Source organism: Gopherus flavomarginatus, chromosome 4 (assembly GCF_025201925.1).
Source record: "Gopherus flavomarginatus isolate rGopFla2 chromosome 4, rGopFla2.mat.asm, whole genome shotgun sequence".
Taxonomy (NCBI): Eukaryota; Metazoa; Chordata; order Testudines; family Testudinidae; genus Gopherus; species Gopherus flavomarginatus.
This window is the reverse complement of record NC_066620.1, coordinates 29,927,992-29,948,413: the sequence shown is the minus strand read 5'-3', so window position 1 is coordinate 29,948,413 and position 20,422 is coordinate 29,927,992. Positions and strand designations below refer to the sequence as shown.

At 42.2% G+C, this 20,422-nt stretch overlaps 2 protein-coding genes across 11 annotated transcripts in view; one reads left to right on the top strand and one right to left on the bottom strand.

Annotated features, from left to right (window-relative positions):
• The window catches only part of FBXO11 (F-box protein 11), a 192,200-nt gene extending 184,236 nt beyond the window's left edge, over window positions 1-7,964 (top strand). For 8 of the 9 annotated variants that reach the window (XM_050951809.1, XM_050951808.1, XM_050951804.1 and 5 more), the window contains 7 exons: window positions 68-144; window positions 231-374; window positions 1,742-1,852; window positions 3,588-3,695; window positions 6,066-6,174; window positions 6,465-6,563; window positions 6,661-7,964. In XM_050951809.1, coding sequence (XP_050807766.1) covers window positions 68-144; window positions 231-374; window positions 1,742-1,852; window positions 3,588-3,695; window positions 6,066-6,174; window positions 6,465-6,563; window positions 6,661-6,790 — 778 coding nt within the window. In that variant the 3' untranslated portion in view covers window positions 6,791-7,964. Of the gene's footprint in view, window positions 1-67; window positions 145-230; window positions 375-1,741; window positions 1,853-3,587; window positions 3,696-6,065; window positions 6,175-6,464; window positions 6,564-6,642 lie in introns of all 9 variants that reach the window. The other variant, XM_050951810.1, reaches the window with a different exon arrangement.
• MSH6 (mutS homolog 6) overlaps window positions 7,931-20,422 on the bottom strand; it is a 29,256-nt gene continuing 16,764 nt past the window's right edge. Inside the window, exons 5-10 of one of the 2 annotated variants that reach the window (XM_050951751.1) lie at window positions 14,522-14,793; window positions 13,769-13,886; window positions 11,418-11,507; window positions 9,061-9,215; window positions 8,659-8,858; window positions 7,931-8,102 (exon numbers count right to left, since the gene is read on the bottom strand). In XM_050951751.1, the coding sequence (XP_050807708.1) occupies window positions 8,024-8,102; window positions 8,659-8,858; window positions 9,061-9,215; window positions 11,418-11,507; window positions 13,769-13,886; window positions 14,522-14,793 (914 nt within the window). In that variant the 3' untranslated portion in view covers window positions 7,931-8,023. Of the gene's footprint in view, window positions 8,103-8,658; window positions 8,859-9,060; window positions 9,216-11,417; window positions 11,508-13,764; window positions 13,887-14,521; window positions 14,794-20,422 lie in introns of those variants that run through there. The other variant, XR_007774148.1, reaches the window with a different exon arrangement.

Genomic DNA, 20,422 nt, shown 5'->3' with positions numbered 1-20,422 from the left:
ATGTATTTTAAATGTTCAGTTTTAGGAAACCTTTTTTAATAATTCATTTGCTTGTGGTTATCTGTAGAACTGGAAGCAACCCCAAAATTAGGCGCAACAAAATCTGGGGAGGTCAGAATGGTGGTATTCTTGTTTATAATTCTGGTAGGTCTATTTCATTTTTTCAGACATTAAGATGCTTTGCAACATGGTTATTAGAAAGACAGTTATGTTGAATATTTTTTTTATAGGGCTTGGATTTATAGAAGACAATGAAATTTTTGATAATGCAATGGCTGGAGTATGGATTAAGACAGACAGTAATCCTACGCTAAGAAGAAATAAAATCCATGATGGAAGAGATGGGGGCATCTGTATATTTAATGGTGGCAGAGGTAGCATTCTTTCCTCATTAGAATACACTACATATATTGGATTATAACCTAATTTCAGACTGATATTGTTCTTTTAAATTGCTCTTTAGAAATTTGATTATTTTTCTTTATGAAGTAGTAAAATATTTATTTAAAACGTACTAATGCTTTTTAGTGTCATCAGTTACATCTGTAATACTAAACTGTAATAGGCAAAGGAGTAATTCACCTCATCCAGGAAGCCTATTCCAGACTGCTTCTATAAGGCTAGACTTCTTCCTTATTACCTGCGATCTACATTTGTAACTTTTTTGCCATTTAACTGAAGGACAAAAGGTCCGATGTAACCATCAAATTGAAGATCCCAGATCTTGGCTTTGTGGGGGCTTTGTTTTTGTTTTTAAATGTATGGTTTTTGTCAATACCAAAGATCTGGAAAGAGCCAGACTTTTTCCCATCCTATCCATTAAAAGGAAAATATCTTATTAAGAAATTAGGTGGGTAGTCTTTCATTGTGGATTATAAACTTTAATTTTAGGTTATGTAGTTTTAAATTGAGCTGCACTGCAGTGGCAAAGTACCAGTCAAAAAATTATGCTCTCCTTTGAGACTACCAAATGCTGCTGGAGAAGAAAGAGCAGAGCACAAAGTCTGACGGATTTGGTTTTCTTAAATATAAAGTAGCCTTTAGGCCAGTGGCTCTCAACCTTTCCAGACTACTGTACCCCTTTCAGGAGTCTTTGTCTTGCGTACCCCAAAGTTTCACTTCATTTAAAAAGCTACTTGCTTACAAACTCAGACATAAAAAATACAAGTGGCATAGCACACTATTACTGAAAAACTGCTTGCTTTCTTATTTTTACCATATAATTATTAAATAAATAAATTGGAATATAAATATTGTACTTACATTTCAGAGTATTAGTATATAGAGCCGTATGAACAAGTCATATGAAATTTTGTTTTGTACTGACTTGGCTACTGCTTTTTATGTAGCTTGTTGTAAAGCTACACAAAAATCTAGATGAGTTGATGTACCTCCTGGAAGACCTCTGTGTATCCCCAGGGGTACGTGTACACGTGGTTGAGAACCACTAGTCTAGGTGTATTATTTACGAGCTTATTGTGGGTCATAGGTCCCATGTTTTCCCCATCTGTACTGAAAATCCTTGTTTTATTAAATATCCTTAGATGCATATAAATTGAGAATAACTTTCAAAGGATGATGTATATTATCTCCAACATCCTGGTAATCCTTTCAGCCTGGGAATACCCATCACTGACATTGAAACCATTGATATTATGAATAAAATATACAGATTTCTTATAAAGAGAAACACAGTTATGCTTAGCCTTAAATCTGGTGCTTGTTGTTGGTTCTGTTGTAGGTCTCCTTGAAGAGAATGATATTTTTAGAAATGCTCAAGCTGGTGTTCTCATCAGCACCAACAGTCACCCTGTGTTAAGGAAAAATCGAATATTTGATGGCTTTGCTGCAGGTTTGTATTCTTTAAATCATATTTTGAAGAGTTAGAGCAGGGGTCTCAAATATGCGGCCCACGAGCTCCTCGCGGGCCCCCCACCCTCCCCCAGCGTTTACTTACAGTGGCTCTGGCTCGACCCGCACCGGGGGCCAGGCAGGCTCCCTGTCTGCCTCGCAGCCAATGGGAGCTGCTGGGGGCGGTGCCTGAAGCACCAGCCACACACACCCCTGCGCCCCTCCTTCCCCAGGTTCCAGCCATTTCGCGGAGCAGCACGAGGGCAGGGCAGGCAGGCAGGCAGGGAGCCTTCCCTGCCCCTGGTGTGCATCGAGCCGGAGCCCACCCCCCGAACCACTCCTGCAGCCGAACCCCCTGCTGCACCCCACACCTCTTACCCTGAAACCCCTGTTGCACCACACACCCCCACTCGCTGCCCTGAGCCCCTGTCACATCCCACACCCCTCCTGCGCCCCCTGGGGACAGGGAGGGAGTTGAGTTGGGGTGGGGATTTCGAAGGGGTTGGAATGGGGGCGGGGCGGGGCCTCATTGAAGGGGTGGAGTGGGGACAGGGCCAAGGGCAGTGGCGGGGGGGGGTGTCAGTAAATGTGGCCCTCGGGCCAATGTACTAGTCCTCATGTGGCCCTCGTTGTCATTTAAGTTTGAGACCCCTGGCTTAGAGCTTACAGATTTCAGTTCAGTATTATGACAGGCAAGAGTCCCTTTTCTACAGCTAGGATTATTATTCATATGAACAGTCTGAGATATTCTACAGTTATATTCTAGAAATTATTTGGGATTTTAGAATTGCCAAAATGCCAGTTTTGCAACATTCTCTGAACTTGTCAGGAAATAATGCAGTTTCTATCTCATCATATAGCAGATTTGCTAGTAACTGTTCACAATTTTCTTTTGAAAATCAATCAGGATGTAAATGTTACTGACTTGGTGAGAGTTGACTTGAATTTTCTATCACTAATCCTGTTTTAGAGCAAGGAAAATTTTAGCAACATACTTCTGAGATGCTGGAATCACTTTGCGTGGAAAGCATCAAAAGTATTGAAATCTGTATTTTTTTTATGGAATCAGTTGAATAGGAATTCTAAGTCTTACTGTAATAATGGTGACTTTCATACACTGCTGCTTGTTAGAAATTGTGCTATAATAGTTCTTTAATCCTAATCAATTGAAATTGCATGCTTGAGTTTTCTCCATTTGTCTTTCAGAAAAAGCAAGCTTCTGTGAAGACCTTTAAAAGGTCTTGCTTCTGTGTAACGCTGGGGAGCTGCCAAAATTTCTGGCCAAGTGACCTGAAAGAGTTTGATTTCTGAAAATCATGGGTTTAATCGACAGACTTTTTGGGTGCCCAACTTGACACCTTTAAAAGAGCGTATCTTTTCAGATAGTGTACAGTTCCTGAAAACCAGGTCAGGATGGGCACCTGAAAACATCAGATCATTTTTGAAAATCTTGGCCAGTTGTACTGCTCTGTTATCTGAGAAACTAGTGGTTTGATTATTAGTTGCTAATTGGAAAACATGAAATTGGCTTTACCTCTATGAAGAGATGCAGTGGAAATGTTTGGACGTTAGCTCAGTCAGTCACAGCACAATTTCTAGATATTAGTCATTTTGCCAATGACTGTCTGACAGATAGTAGGAAATACTAAGTGCTTTAACTGTAAATCTCGCTGCTGAAAAAGGTATAAAATGCACACTAAGGCTTTGATTCTCTGCCTCACCTCCACCAAATACAGGTATTGAAATAACAAATCATGCAACTGCAACATTAGAAGGCAATCAGATTTTCAACAACCGTTTTGGAGGCTTATTTCTAGCATCTGGTGTCAATGTAACAATGAAAGGTGTGTAGATTTTACATTGCATATTTGTTTATGTATGACATTTCTTCAAGATGAGTGGCGTGCTGGAGACTTCAGTATTGTAGAATTTGTCATATCCCAGTGTCTCACTTTTGGCAGTATTACACTTTAAATTGCCCTGAACCTAAAAAAAAGGTTGAGGTTTGTTCAGAGTTAAACCAATAGCTGGAACACCTTTAAAGCACTGCAGATTCCAAGGGAATAAAGTGAAAACTATTGTTTGTATCTAAATTTTCCCTGGCAGAATATAGCCTTTTCCACTGACCACTTCATCAGTTAATCCAGGGTTGGCCAACCTGAGCCTGAGAAGGAGCCCAAATATACCAATGTATATTGCCAAAGAGCCACAGTAATATGTCAGCAGCCCCCTATCCACTCCCCTAGCTCCCAGCACCTCCCACCCAGTGGCAGCCCTGCTGATCAGCACCTCTCCTTCCCTGCCTGCACTTCCGGTCAGCTGTTTTGTGGCATGCAGGAGGCTCTGAGGGGAGGGGGAGAAGTGAGGACACAGCAGGCTCAAGGGGGGAAGGGTAGGGCCACGGGTTAAGCAGTGAGCACCCTCACCCCCACCCAGGCACATTGGAAAGTCAGTGCCAGTAGCTTCCGCCCCGGAGTCAGTGCCTATACAAGGAGCCGCATATTAACTTCTGAAGAGCCACATGTGGCTCCAGAGCCACAGGTTTGGCCACTCTTCAGTTAATCCTCCTTCAGACTGTTTTGATAGTGGTTAATTCTTTCTGGTTGGGAATTTGAAAGACCATACAAAATTCCTGTAATCAGAACTCTTTGCTACATGAGTGAAAAGAAGTAGCCAGTACGGTTCAGAAACTTACTTTACAAGTCTGTTAAAGTAAGTTGCTATGAACCAAACACTAGTGAGGCACCATTTTGCAAGTTTATTATAAAGCTAGTTGTGAGACAACAGACTTGGGTACCAAGTTTCTTAGGATCTGTGCTTGGTTCTAGGAGGCAAGTATAGCCTACTGCTAAGAACAATGGGTATAGATAGACTGAGTGGATGAGACCTGTGTTCTATTCCCAGTTCTGCTGGAAGTAACCTTTTACAACGTTACCTTATTTGAAAAATTAGGGGAAATAATACTGTCGTGCTTCCTAGAATATAGGTGTGAAACCTTGGTCAATAAGGGCTATGGGTACACCCACTGAAAGAAATAAGAACAGAGCTGCTTGGTGTTTTTCTCTGTCTCACTTTCAATGAGGATTTCAGTTCTGCTGTGCGTTCCTGAGGGATGCAGAAGCAGCCCTATCAATTGGCCTACTAATCTGACAGCAACCCTGACCTGAAATCTAGAAGGGATGGCTCAGTTGTTTACCTATCAGTAGTACTTAAACTCTAGAACTATAGCCTAAAATTCTGACAGAGAACTCAACCTGTTCCTGTAGTTCCATTACTCCTAGGGGAATTCTGCACATAACTAATGAGCTGCGCATATTTTTAATTTTTTTGCGCAGAAAAAAGCTTCTGCCAGTAAATTGCTGCAGTTCTGCCTTTTGCTCATCAGAGGGTGCTATGGCACTAGAACAGAGCAGCAGCTTCTGGCCAGCTAGGAAAGAGGAAGAGCCTGCCTTCTTCACAGTGACTGTCAGGCCAGGTCAGGAGACGGGGAGACAGACAGCGTTGGGCTGCTGGGGGTGGGCCCTAGACGGGGGCTCATAAGGGCTAGTGGGGGACAGACTAGGGTAGGGGCTGAATGGGAATGGAGGTGCAGGGCCACAGATACACATAGGGACAGGAGGGCTAAAAGAATACATGGGGGTGCAGGGACACCTGGAGTCAGGGGCAGATGTACCTGTCTGAAGGGGAGAGGCTGGGGTCAGCCAGGGTCTGCATGGGGGAAGCTCCCTAACAGTCCCTCTCTGCCCCCCGAAAAAACCTTGTTCTGTACTTTTCCCCCCCTCATACCCAACAAGTTCTCCCCCTGGCTCCTTCCCAGCATTACTTGCCTCTCCCTCAGCTCCTCTGTTACCCCAACTCCCCCAAACCTTTGCACTGCTTTTGAGGGATGCAGGAAATACAGTTCTGTATTGTAATTTAAATGAATTATTACTCAGTTCTGTATTAATATGTCTAGTAAGGAATCTATTTGTCAAAAAACATTTCCTTAATCATTTTTGTCTGTACTGTTAGACATACTTGCTGACAGGTATTCTGAAATTTAATTAATTGAAACTGTCAAAACAACACAATATAATCACACCAAACAAAATGTGCAGAATTTGAAAATATTGGGTGCAGAAGAATTCCCCCAGGAGTATTCCATGGGTGGGAGGGGAGTGGTGAGACCTAAAAGGAATGTTTTAATTATCTGATAGTTTACCCTTTTATTACAGATAACAAAATAATGAACAATCAAGATGCCATAGAAAAGGCTGTCAGTAGAGGCCAATGTCTGTATAAGATATCAAGTTACACCAGCTACCCAATGCATGACTTCTACAGGTAACAAATTTATAAACAGTTGTAGGTCATGAAAGGTAAGCATCCCTCTAGCATATAAGTGATTAAATAGAAATCTGTCTAGTGTAAATGATGAACCAACTTAGATCTATTTTCTAGAGTCTGCAAGTTAAGTACTCAGATGTAATATAAAAATGATTGGTTTTTGATTATGAACATTACTTCTACAAGGAGGTTGGTATTTTTATGTGCGTAACATTGCCAATTACAGATGTGCCTGTAACCACCTGTCCATTTCCAAATCATGCCTAATGTGCTACATTTTACTTTAGATGTCACACTTGTAACACCACAGATCGTAACGCCATATGTGTGAACTGCATTAAGAAGTGCCATCAAGGACATGATGTAGAATTTATTAGACACGATAGGTATGTTAACAAGAATGAATACTTTGGCTGAGTAGTTTTACCATTCAAACTTAAAGCAAGTTTAATTCTCCTACTGAAGATAATTTTTTTCTTCTAGGTTTTTCTGTGACTGTGGTGCTGGAACACTGTCTAATCCCTGTACGCTAGCTGGGGAGCCTACACATGATACAGATACACTATATGACTCTGCTCCACCTATAGAATCTAATACATTGCAGCACAACTAAATTCCTTTCAGGAAAAAAAAAAGTCCTGCCATTCTAATATCATAACTGTTAAACTTTTTTTTTTGGAGGAAATTATACTTGCCCATTTCTGCAGAAAGAGACTGTATTAAAAATGGATGTGTAAGGTGTTGACACTATGGAGCTCAACCTACCAAAAAGAAAGTGGCAATATGTTGACTCAGGATAACAGAACTGGGCGTTTTAGCATTACTGTGTAAACAAAGACTCTTGAAGGGACAGAAGTGAAGAAAATAAGCTGCAATTTTGTACAGATACCAACTTCTGAAAAGCTGGTGTTTTTACAAGTAGCATTGAAATGCAGTCCAATTTGCAGTAGTACTATTCTGTAGACAAGCAGCATTCCTTGTTGCTGCTGTTATGGACATGGGTACCAATTGCTTTTGTAACATGGTAAAATGTGAGCTAGCACTTCTGCATTTCTTTTGATTTTTTTTAACATTTACTCAGATTGAAAAATATGATTTTAAATGCTTTACTCATGTAGTTTGTTTTTAATTTCAAGCAAAAAATTCTTATTGTACTTGAATGTGTCCTGTTTTGTTAGCACACCTAGACTTGCTGTAACTGTACTCATGTCCCAGTATGTACGTTCTTTCTGTGAAAGAGAAAACACTAATCTTAAATTATATCCAGCAATTTTTCTGGTATCCTTTGAAAAAGTTAATCTCCTTCCCTGCCCCAGCAATAGTCTGTCGTCAAATCACCCTAACAAAGCAAGTGTTTTAATGAGACTTCCTAGCATAAATAATGCACTATAAAACAAAGTACCCATGTAACTAAGTTTTACTATGTTTTAAAGTACACATTAGAAAGTCTCCTCAAAACAAGCTTGTATTTTACTCTGTTCATAGTTTTTTTTTGAACAGTCTGGACATTACCTATATCAACAATTTCCTGCTATAATGAAGCTGAGACAAGTATATATACAGCTCAATACAGTTTCATAGCTCTTTCCATTTATGTGTATTGGTGACAGTGGGTAATCAACAGCCTGAAAGTGTATGCATGTACCATAACATCTAGACTTAATATATTGTGGAGTATTCAATAACCATTATGTAGAGGGTAGGTAAGAATTAAAAGGGTTTAATTTCCTAGGAAAGAAAATGGAAAAAATGGTCATTTTTAAAAAATAAAGTTTATTAGATCATAATGTTGTCTGCATACCATCTTTGTGAGAAAACCACCACTCTTAACACTTGTTACTGTATCTTACAGATTATTGATTACAGTCATCAGTTTAGGAACAGCTTTATCTCCTGCTGCATTCTCTGCCACCAGGCAAAGGTGCCTAAAGGGGGGGGAAAAAAAGTCCACATTGCTAAGTAACATTTATGTTTAGTAAAAGAGGTCTAGTAAGTTCTTCACTAAGTAATATATTTTCTAGGTAAATCAGTCTCCACCTTTAAGGATGGATCAGGAGTTTTTTCTGGCAGGCAGTTAGTCAAAATAAGGGGCTAACCCTCCTTTGCCTTCATTTTTACCACTTAACTTAGTCTATATTTGAAGAATGGTTTTTTAATGTCTAAGGATATATTTTATTAGACTGTTTTATTCAGACCCTTGATGGGTTTCATATGAATTTATAAAGGATAGTCTTATGATTTTAAACATATTACTGTTTCTCTGAAGTCATGTAGCACCTAAGAATTGCCAAGGCATTACAAGATAAGTGAACCGTGAGAAAATGTCTAGCTCCCCCTAGGAGCCAAGAGGAAAAGTTATTTTCCCCTCCTCCCCTTTCTGTTGTGCTCTAGCATAGCCACTTAAACAACCCTCTCTACATGGCACAGCACCTGAGTTTTGGGGTGTTTTTTTTTTTTAAATAAATTCAGGAAATAACTTACCTGAAGAGTCTCAGTGAAACTGTAACTTTCTCAAAGTCCCGTGCTTTTCTGTGACCTTTCTGAATAACTTCCTCTGGAATATTAGCAAGCCTTGCTGCATTGAAACCATAGCTTTTAGGACAAGCTCCTCTAATGAATTTATAGAGGAATGTAATAGTTTCCTGGCTTGGATCTTCACTTTCATTTTCAACCATACATGCCTAAAAGAAATCATAAAAGCAGTTTATTCAATACTTTTAGATTAGTGTACATAGAACATTTCTTTCTTTCAGGACACCCTTTTTGATTACAGGTAGAAAACGGAGGCTCTATGCACCCTGTGGAACACAACCTACCAATAAAAACTCCACTTCCCAAAGTGATGCAAATACCTTTACTTGAAGTTCAACAGTTTGTACATACCATATGGCCCAGTCGCACAGCAGCACTGTGTGAATAGTCTTCTACTAATGAATAATAGTGTGTGGAAAAAAGTGTGCGACACTTTATATTTTCTGCAAGTTCTTTAACAACTGCACTTGCTATAGCTGTACCATCAAAAGTAGCTGTGCCTCTACCTGCAAGAGAAGAAGATAATCTTTCACACATCCAAAGTGGAACTAACTTGTGTTAGCAAAACAGGAGTTCAACCCTGCATTTAAAGAGATAATTTAAACCAGATTCAAGTTACTGTAGATGTTATTGAAAGAGTCCCCTAAATTTTACTAACAGCTTGTCTACTCAGGGAAGTTAGTGCAAAACAACTATGGTGGAATTTATAGCACAAAGTCTTGGAAGCTTATTCTAGAATTTATCTATCCTTATCCTTAAGTTAAATATTCAGAAAAATCCTTCTAAATCTCTCTCGTTGCAGAATAAGCCCACTGCTACTTGTCCTACCTTCAGTGGACATGTAGAACAATTGATCACTGTCCTCTTAACATAGCTGAAGACTTATCAGGTCCCTCAGTCATCTTTTCTCAAGACTAAGCAAGCTGAGTTTCTTAACCTCCTCTCATACGCCAAGTTTTCTAAACTTTTCATCATTTGTTTCTCTCTTCTGGACTCCAGCTGAAGCCTGACTAGTATGGAGTACAGAGGGAGAATTACCTCACATCTTCAATATAAACACTCCTATTAATGAACTCCAGAATATTAGCCTTCTTTTCTCCCCACTGTTGATTCATTCAGTTTGTGATCCATTATAACCCCAAAATCCTTTTCAGCTGTACTGTCACATAGCCAGTTATTTCCCATTTTGTAATTGGACATTTGAGTTTTCCTTCCTAACTGTAGTGCTTTGCATGTGTCTTTAAGGAATTTTACCTTGCTGATTTCATATCAAATCTCTAAATTGTCACAGTCAATTAACTCTGTCCTCCAAAGTGCTAGCAACCCTTCCCAAGTTGGCATCATCTGCACATTTCATAAGCATACTCTTCTCTCAAAAGTCATTAATGAAAATACTGAATTAAATACTCAACCCAGGACTGACCCCTGTGGGTCTTCACTAGATACATCCTCCCAGTTTGACAGCAAACCATTAACAACACTGAGTACAGCCTTTCAACCAAAAAAGTGTACCCTCTATGATAATTCAATCTAGTCACATTTCCCTAGAGTTCTTACTACAATCAAGATATATCATGTCTACAGCTTCCCCACCTGTAATGCTGTCAAAGGAAATTAGACTGGTTTGGCAAGCTTTGTTCTTGACAAATCCATGCTGGCTATTCCTTATAACCTATTATCCTCTAGGTGCTTACAAATTATTTTATAATTAGTTCCAGTAGCTTTTTAGATATCAAAGTCAGTCTGACTGCTCTATAATTTCCCAGGTTCTCTTTGTTCCCTTTTATAAAGATCTTTGCCCTTTTCCAGTCTCTGGGACCTCACTTGTCCTCCAGGCATTCTTAAAGAAAAGTGCTAAGGGTTCCAAGATTGCTTCAGCTAGTTCCTCAAAGTACCACCTATAATGAATATCACCAGGCTCTCCTGAATTGAATACATCTAATTTATCTAAATACACTAACCTGTTCTTTATATATTTTGGCTTATGTTTCTTCCCCACTGTTAATACTAATTGTGTTGAGTATGTGGTCACCATTAACCTTTTTCATGAAGGCAAACAAAATAGACTTATTAAACAAAATCAATCTTTATGTCAAGTTATTAGCTCTTCCCCCCTAAGGAGAGGACCTAAGTTTTCCTTCATCTTTCTCTAATTCCTGATGTATTTATTACCATCACATTTATTCAACCAATTCTTCCCTTGCTGGTCAGAATCAAGTCTAAAATGGCTATCCCCTCCATTATTTCCTCCACTTTCTGGAACAAAATGTCCTCAATAATTTCCAATAAGTTCTTGAAATGTGTGTGCTGCTATATTAATTTTGCAACAGAGGTAGTTAAAGTCCCCCATAAATACCAAGTCTTGTGTTTTGGATATTTGTTCTAGAAATGCCTCTTCCTCCTAGTCTTGATTTGGTGGTCTAGAGTAGACCCCTACCATGTCGTCACCCATTTTTTTTAACCCCCCGTCAGACTTAACTGGTCTATTCTCACCCCCTTCTGGTTCTCAAAACAAGTGATATGTATTCTTGATGCAACACCACCTATTTTTTCCCATCTGGATTCCTGAACAAGCTTATGTCCCTCTATACCAATATTCCAGTCATGAGATTTATCCACAAAGTCTGATGTCAACTAATTTAACTTATTTGCTAATACTTCCAGTTTTCCCTGTTTATTCCCCATGCTTATTAAAAGAGCCTGAATACCTAGTTCATCCACAAGCACAAGGGAATGCTCTGTTGCATGCTGGAGTATGCTGGAAGTCTCACTCAGCTCAACAAAAAAGGTACTCTCTCCTAAAAAGGACAAAAACAAAGCTTCATTCAAAGCGTATAGAAGTTTTGCAAAGGCAGGCATGTACAGCATACAGTTCAACAATAGAACATTTATTAGCTTGCTGGAAGTTTCAGTTTAGTCTGTGACCAGAGCTTTAGCAAGAACATCTCCCTAGGAAAAAGCGGAGCTTAAAAAAAGACATTCAAACTAGCAGGTAGGGGAACAAGCATAACTGAGTGTTTTTTAGTATTACTAGTTTTCAACCCCGTTTGTACACTAGTCCTAATGTAAAAAAGCAAGCAGGAAAAAACCAACGTTCTCTCTCTGGTAGAAGAATAACTAGTGAAATAGTGACACGAACCAATAAGTTGAGAAAATGATGGGGAAGGGGCTATTAGACTGTTAAATGTTGTTACAAACACCTATTTAAGTCCATTTACTAACATTTTTGGAAAATAAAGCCTTTGTTACAGATTTCAATTTAAGACGATAAAATTCAAACGTCCCAAAGATTCTCAAGTAAGAGAAAACTAGGCTTGAAATTTCTGCTGTTTCTACAAACACAATACAAGCAGAAGTAACATATTTCAGATCTTTACATATCACAAAATACAAGGCCCTTTTCTCAATGGGACTCACACCTGAGTAGAATTCTGAACTGACAAAACACAAAGTTCCATACATGCAAGACAGCAGACTTCGCAGCAGTTATTTTTAAATGATCAAATTAAACCAGATATGAACTTAACTTTCCCCAGCTAGAGAGAAATCCCAAAATGTATTTAACTTAACCAGTAACTTTTCTCAGGTTTCAGTAAAACTTTGAGAAGGAGGAAGTTTTTGGAGACAGAGCAGAATTATCCTGAGGAATCCTGAGGAATTTTGAACACTTGCTGCTTCTTTCAAGTAACTCTTCAGTCCTATCAATTTTCCTTCCACTGACTGCCATAAAGCTGTTCTCTCTCCTGCCACTGAAATGTTTAAATGATGCTGATGTTGACAGTCATATTTCCAAAACAAGCTCTCATGCAGTATTCAATATTGCTTCTCAGATGACTACCGCATGCATTAATTCCATCTGTGTATGTGGTATTCTAAGATGTGTGGCAGATTGAGGGACCAGTATTAAATGCCATGATTTCTCTAGACCACATCTTTATACAGATGGAAGACATTTTTGCAAGAACCTTTTAATTAACAGAAATAAATACGGAACATTCTAGAGCTAAAAATCCAGCCCAAGAGAGTGAGCGAGTGTAAAATATAGCAAGCCCCCAACCCCTAGCAGGTGGAGCAGAGCATCCTGCCTCAACCAAGCTTCACAATCATTATTGGTGAGTCCAGTATTAAAAAGTGTTTAAAATTATTTAAAAAAAACCTTATATTGTGTATGTCTTTTGTCTGGTAAAAAAAATTCCATGGAACCTAAGCCCCCCTATTGACATTAATTCTTATGGGGAAATTGAATTTGCTTAATAGTTTTGCTTAAAGTTGCATTTTTCAAGAACATAACTAGGTCATTAAGTGAGGAATTACTGTATATGCTTATGAATCCGTAAGTCCTCATGTCTCCACCTCCCTGACACTTACACTTCTGCCCTACAGTCAGCTACCATGCAGTCAACCTCTTCCATGCTGGCTTCCTTCTTTTTCCCTAAATAGATGGCTAAGATAAAATATTCCAAGAAATTTATGAGCTCTACTTTTCTACATTCTCTGAGTGATGTGGACTCAGAGTTCTTGATGCATTTTGACATCAGCCACACTGTTTTGGATATTTGTGAGACAGATGATGTTCTTATAACAGAGCCTTACACCACAAAAGTCTAAGTAGTACCTGACTTTCTCTGTTCCAAAGTACTTGGAAAAGGGTATTCTAAGGAGACCTGCCATCAGCTGTTTAACTTCCAGAAAGCTACCTCAAAATTTGTCTCCCAATGGGGAATCCAGTTTCAAGGGTAATCGAGTTATCCTGGTCTCCCATCAGACATAATAGACAAGCATGCGGAATACCCAGACACAACTGAGGTCCTGTTTCTGCCCTGAAAGCCACACCTCAGGGTTCACTTTCCCCCACGAGACAGGTAAGTGAAGAACTGCAACTGGTTACCCCCTTTAATACAGGATGACATACACAGCTTCAGCCTCAGACTTGGTCCACTGGCAAGGGATCAGAATTGTACTCAAATGTCTAGAAAATCACCCAGTGAATTATTTGAATCTACTCAAGTACTTTTACCCACCTACTCAGTTCTACATTTGTACAATTTTAGGAACTCACCTGACATAATTTTGTCTGAGGCACCTAGTCTTGTAAATACTCTGTCAATAGGAGTAAGCCTGCAAGCTTCAGCAGGTACATAGCATCCCAACTGAGCCATTATTGCCAAAAGGCCAGCCTGCGGAACAAAAAGAAAAAGCATACTACTGTCCAACTTTTCTCCTTCCACATGCTTCACTTTGTGATTTAGTTCCACAGCAAGAACAAAGGAATCAAAGTACATCGTCCCCCACTCTTGGGCCCATACCAGCTAGGACTACAAGTTAAGTAGGACTGAACCTAGCTAGTAATTGGACAGATATCTTTGAAAAAACTAAAGACTGCAGGAATTGGTGTTGGCAATTCAGTACTCCCTTCCACACAACTCCAAAGTTCATATTGAATCAATATCCCATTATGCCAACAGAGGTAGTGTGTTATGAAAAGTACCTCTATCCAATGAAATAAAGTCCTGAGCCCACCTGCATTTATTAAAGAACCTCTGCCACTTCCTGAGAACAAGAGTGTCTTGTTTCTCTGACTAAATTCTTATTGGTAGGTAACATCCTTCTTATGAAAATACAGCAAGTATTTACATACCACAGAGTATTTTTCACTTTACAGCCCAAACTGCTGACGTGTTACTGTGGGCTGTCAAGCTGTGACTACACTCCAACCTTGAGATTTCAATAGTGCATTTAATAACTCCTTGATGTAATGTTCTTTAGTGCCCTGGAACAAAACATGTTTTAAGTAACCATATTTCATAGTCACCTGTCTCATTAATGTAGATTTGCCACCCATGTTTGGGCCAGTTACTAAAACACAATAGGCTTCACTATTGCTGTCTTCATCTTCATTCTTGGAACCTATCACAATATCATTAGGAATAAAATCATCCCCAAAAAAAGTTTTTGTAATGCATGGATGGCGTGAACCTTTAAGCTCCAAGAAGGGTGGAGTATTCTGTTCTGGCAGTAGAATTACAGGTCGGCAGAATGGTCCATCACCACCTTGACTATAGTTAGCGAGGCACATCAAGACATCTATAAAAGTTAGAAAGATTCCAATTAATTGTAATTATCCCCCATTCCTGGATTTCTCATTGTTCTCACACACACACACACAAAAAAGTTACTGTTGTTCTTTGAGATGTGTTGCTCATATCGATTCCAATCAGGTGTGCGTGCCCAGTCATTTGGGAGAAATGTGCAGTGGCACCCAAAGACAGATAGGAGAGGGATAGCTCAATGGCTTGAGCATTGGCCTGCTAAACCCAGGGTTGTGAGTTAAATCCTTGAGGGGGCCATTTAGGGATTTGAGGCAAAAATCGGGGGATTGGACTAGATGATCTCCTGAGGTCCCCTCTAACCCTGATATTCTATGATTCTAAGTGCAGTAGGTAATCCATGATAAGCAATATGGGCGCCTGCAGTGTGGGTGTGCAGCTCTGAGTGCACCAGATTGTGAATCTTTTCCACTTGGCCACGTAGACAGCCCTGGGGGAGGGTTTCCTGCTATCAAGCTAGACCCTCCTAACCTGCTTGGAGCACATGAGTTCCATGGGGTTTAGCCATGAAGCTTCCAAGCCATGGAGGTTGGGCTGGTGAAGGCAACCATGGTCCTGGGTAATCAGCTCTAGGATCAGGGGCAATGCAATAAGGGTGTCCACCAACAGCTCCAGTAGTGTGGTACCAGTGTTCGTGAGGCCACGCTGGCGCCACCAGTCTGACCGCCTTATCTCTGCAGCTCTTGAGCAGGACCTTGTGGAGGAGTGGGAACATGTACAGCAGATGTTCCATCCAGGGGAGGAGAAAAGCATCCGCAAGAGAGCTTAGACTGACTCCAGAAGGAGCAAAATCGCAGACATTTCCAGTTGCCTTGCATGGCAAAGAGGTCAATCTGGGAAACTTCTCACCTCTGGAAAAAACTCTATCATATCCAGACAGATGGACCACTCGTGGTTGTGGAAGGATCTGCTGAGGTAGTCTGCCAGCTCGTTCTTGGAACCTGGGAGGTAGGATGCTTCCAGGTGAATGGAGTGTGCTATGCAGAACTCCCACAGCTTGAGACTTCCAGCCATAGGAGATTGGAACTGGCTCCACCCTGCTTATTTATGTAAAACATTGCAGTTGTGTTGTCCGTCATGACTCTCATGCACTGCCCTTGCAGAAGAGCTTGGAAGGTTTGGCATGTTCATCAGACCGCCCTCAACTCCTCGATGTTGATATGGAGTGAGAGCTTGTCTTGAGACCAGAGGGCCTGTGTTTGAAGGCCCCCAGGTATGTGCCACAGCCCAGCGCTGACGCATCCAATACTAGAGACAGAGGGCTGTGGGAAGGGAATTCCCTCACACACCTCCTGCGGGTTGAGCCATCAGCCAAGGGACTCTAGGGCTTGCACCGGAAGGGTGACCACTGAGTCCAGGCTGTCACACCAGGCTGACAGTAGGTAGATGCTAGCCAAGCTTCAAAAGATCTGAGCTGCAGCCTGGCCTGGTGTATGTGCATGCCACCATGTGGCCAAGTAGCCTCAGACAACCCCTTGTTGTGGTAGTAGGGTACCATCCGAGGCCTTGTATGATGTCCGTCATGGCTTGGAAACAAGCCTCCACCAGGAACGCCCTGGTCTGGCCAGAGTCCAACACGGCACCTATGAACTCTATCCTTTGAGTTGGTAACAGAGTCCACTTCTTCTTGTTGAGGAGACCCAACCTGTCGAAGGTGTCTCTCACGAAGCGGACCCGAGCTTCCACTTGGTCCCTGGACTGCCCCTGAGCAGCTAGTCGTCAAAGTAAGGGTATATCTGCACCTGGCTCCAACGCAGGAAGGCTGCCACAAACGATAGGCACTTGAACACTCCAGGGGTCAAGGACAGACTGAAAGGGAGGACAACCTCCACACAGCCAAATCTGCAGTGTCCAGTGAGGCCTGTAAGGAGGTCCATGCCACTGCCCTGCTCTCATCAAAAATTGCCCCAAACCCCTCCCTGGACTCCATGGGCACTAGTTCCTTTAACTCCTAGAACTCCATGTTAAACTTTAACTTATATCTGCCAACTAACAGGCAATCCTGAGCAATCCTGAGTTGGAGCTCCCCGGTCGAGTATATCTTTCAGGTGAAAAGGTCTAACCATCTGGAGTCCTTGGACTTGGAGTAGGGCGCAGGTGCCCCTGCCTCTCATGCTCATTCACTGCCACCACCACCACCGAGCAGGGCTGGGAGTGCATGTATAAGTACTTATATCCCTCTGAAAGGACAAAATACTTCCTTCAACTCCCTTTGAGGGCAGAGGAATAGAGGCAGGGGTCTGCCACAGGGTCTTCATGTTAGCCTGCATGGTCTTAATGGGGAGTAATGCCACTCTTGATGGTCTTTTCGGGGCTAGGATGTCCACCATGGGGTCCTCTGGGTCAACCACCCCCTCAGCTTACAACGCCATGTTGCGCGATACCTTGTGCGGAAGGTCCTGGTGTGATCAGCTGTCTATTGAGTGGCCCCAAGTTGGAGGTCCCCACAACCGCCTCATCCAGGGAAGATGATGCTAGTGAGGATACCAGATCCTCTTGGCCCTCCAGGTCCCTGGGAACATGAGGCTATGCAGGATGTTTCATCCTGACTGCCCCAGAGTCAGCATCGGTGGTGGGAGCAGGATTCGGGGGCGGTTGTGAGGTCTGTACTGGCATCACTTTGGAACCCCTAGGGGTAGAATGACTTGCCGATGCTTCGGGTACCCATGGCTCCGACACCACCGAGTGGGAGCCCTTGGAATGGGTGTCCTGGGCCCAGTGTCCATAATGGCCATTGCACAGGCCTTTGCCACTGTGTGTGCCACAGCCCTGCACCCACATGCTGCCGTCAATGGTGCAGTTTATGTCAGCTGTGCCTAGAGTAATGGGACTCCCACCTCCAAATCAGATGATGAGGACCTGGGCAATGCTGGGAGGGCTGGGGAGCAGTGCCGCGACGTCGAATTGTGCCAGGAGCAGCACCATGATGCCGTCTGGTTGGTGCCAGGGAACGGTGCTGCAGACGTAGTCAGAAGCCAATCGAGGCAATCTCCGCATCAGCATCATGGGCTTGCCTCTAGACAGTGCTGAGCACTGCAGTACCGGAAGCTTATCTGAACCAGCTGGGGACTGTGGTGATTAAGTCCCTCGCAGTCTCAGTGGTGTCCGGGATAATGGATGGCAACTCTATGTCCTCCACCTTACACTCCTGGCCGGTGCTCATGGACTCTCTTGGACTTGACAGCCCCCTTGTGAGGCCAAAGTCAATGGTGCCATCTCCTGGGTCACCAGCACTGGGTACTCCTCTCTGGGACACACACCAATGGCTCTTTCCAAGGTGGCCATCCTCGGCACAGGCAAGCACCCCCATCCAACTTTCAGTGCCGTTTCTGTAACATCGGGGAGTGAGAGCAGTGCCACGTCACCTCTGACGGCTGCAGTTTTGGGGAGCACCGGTGCAGAGGGTCTCTATGCCCAGAGTCCTTCCATGGTACCGCTTCATGTACAGAGGCCAGAGCACTCTGCACACAGAGAAGCTCAGCACTGGATCCCGCCTGCCCGAGGCTGGCTGGGGATGAAGAGCCACCTCCATCAGGAGCTGTTTTAGGCGAAAGTTCTGCGCCTTCTTCATCCTGGGACAAAACCCCTTGTAGATCATGCAGCGGTCCGTTTGGTGTCTTAAGACAAGAGTCTTTGGGGTTGCCCATTGGCATGGGCTCATGGCAGGATCTGCAGGGTTTGAATCCTTGGGACTGAGGCAGGACATGCCCCGAATCCCCGTGAAACAGAAAAAGGAGTACCCCCACTCCTACCCTACTAACACACTATAAAACTATTACAACTCTGACACTATGCTAGAAGAACTACAGGAGCACTTGGAATTGTGGGGGCTTGCTCTTACAACAACTGTCACTGGTGGTAAGGAACTGAGGAAGTGCTGGGTCAGGAGGATTATATATTCACCGCCATGGTGGCACCACTGCCCGGGGCTCTACAGCTGACCCAAGGAATGCTGCTAGGGGAAAAACTTTGACGACTGTGCACATGGTGCGCACACACCTAATTGGAATAGATATGAACAATCACTTGAAGAACAAGATGATCCTTCCTTCTCCTGAGGATATTACCTTGCTGAACCTTTATTACATTAGTAGCACTCATGCTTTCAGAAGTGGAGACTATATGTAGAGATTTTATATTTCTCACCCAATTGATTTTATTGGATTTTATTTGGTCATAAGTAATTTCCTCCACTGGACATCACTTTAAATAGAAGCCTTCAACATCTGCCTTTTGCTTCGGTTAGAAGGCAAAAACTCAAGTACATAAGCAATATATATTTGTATTTAGTGCATCTTACATAGCTTTCCCCTGGGTTCTGATAGAAAACTAAGAAAAATGGCTTCTACAATAATGAATTACTTCATGGCAAAAAGGGACTCGCCAGAAGATTGTTATTGCTTGAAATTTATTAGAATAAAGTTTTAAAATATTAAGTCTGTTGTCCTATCAGAGATGGACATAATCAAATCAATGTTATTTCAGTCTAATGCATCTCACAGCTGGAGTTGCCTCAGCTCTAGCTTCAATGCATGGTCACAACAACTGTGTACTTCTTAAGCGTAAAACCTATCCTAAGCTTTCCATTGCCCCATAGGAGAGAATCCTACTTTTTCGCACGGGGCAGCTGAGCCGGGACCACATCCCAAGAACAATTATTGGTCCCTAGTATCAGTATGCATCAAGCCACATATTTTAGGTGTTCTAAAAATGGGTTTTGGTGACTAGGTACCCACATTTTAAATATTTAGACCCAACTGCCTTGCAGCTTTATCCGCCTCAGCATCTTCTGGGAAGAGACCAATTGTTTCATGTTCAGGCTGTGGCTGGTTGGACCCTTCTTCCAAACCACCCAGTCCCAGATAATAATACTGGCCTGCCTGCCCTCCCTTTCCCACAGCAGTCCCACTATGCTTTATTTCTCTCCAGAGCAAAGATATCCCACAGTGTTCCATGCTAACAGAGCACTTCCAACAGGCACAGCAATACTTCTAGTTCTGCAGATGTGGAAGGTGAACACAGCAGATAATTTCTGGGAGAAGAGTTAACAGCAGGTTTGAGGATTAATGGCCTATCTTCCAACCCCCAACCCTCCTCTTCAAGAGAGAAAAGGAAGTAAGGAAGGTAGATGGTTAAGTCATTCAGGAGTAAAAGGCTTCCTACCATAAAACGGTGAAAGGGGAAGGAGGAGGAAGATTGTTAGGCCTTTCCTGGCTCGAGTTTTACTTTCACGATACACTTTTTAATGGCTTCAGATTTTATGTACTTTCATTAGGAATTTTTTGCATAGTAATGTTTGTTCTCAAGGAGTGATTAAAACATACAAGCAGGTGATCTGCACTTAAGATTCCTAACTTTTCTGACTGACCATTTATATTGAACTTGGACTTAACTGGCAATGCACACCTCCAAGTGCAATATGGGAAGAAGGAACTTGTAAGACAGCAGGGCCTGGTGATTCATTGCTGCTGTTTAGTTGCAACTGAGAAAAAGGTCAGGTGGCTACTTCTCATTTTCATGCCGAGGTGAAATGCACTGGTCTAACACTGCATTCAGAATTTTTAAGAGCAAGTCAGCAGCTGCCCCTCAGCAGTTTTAGCTTATCC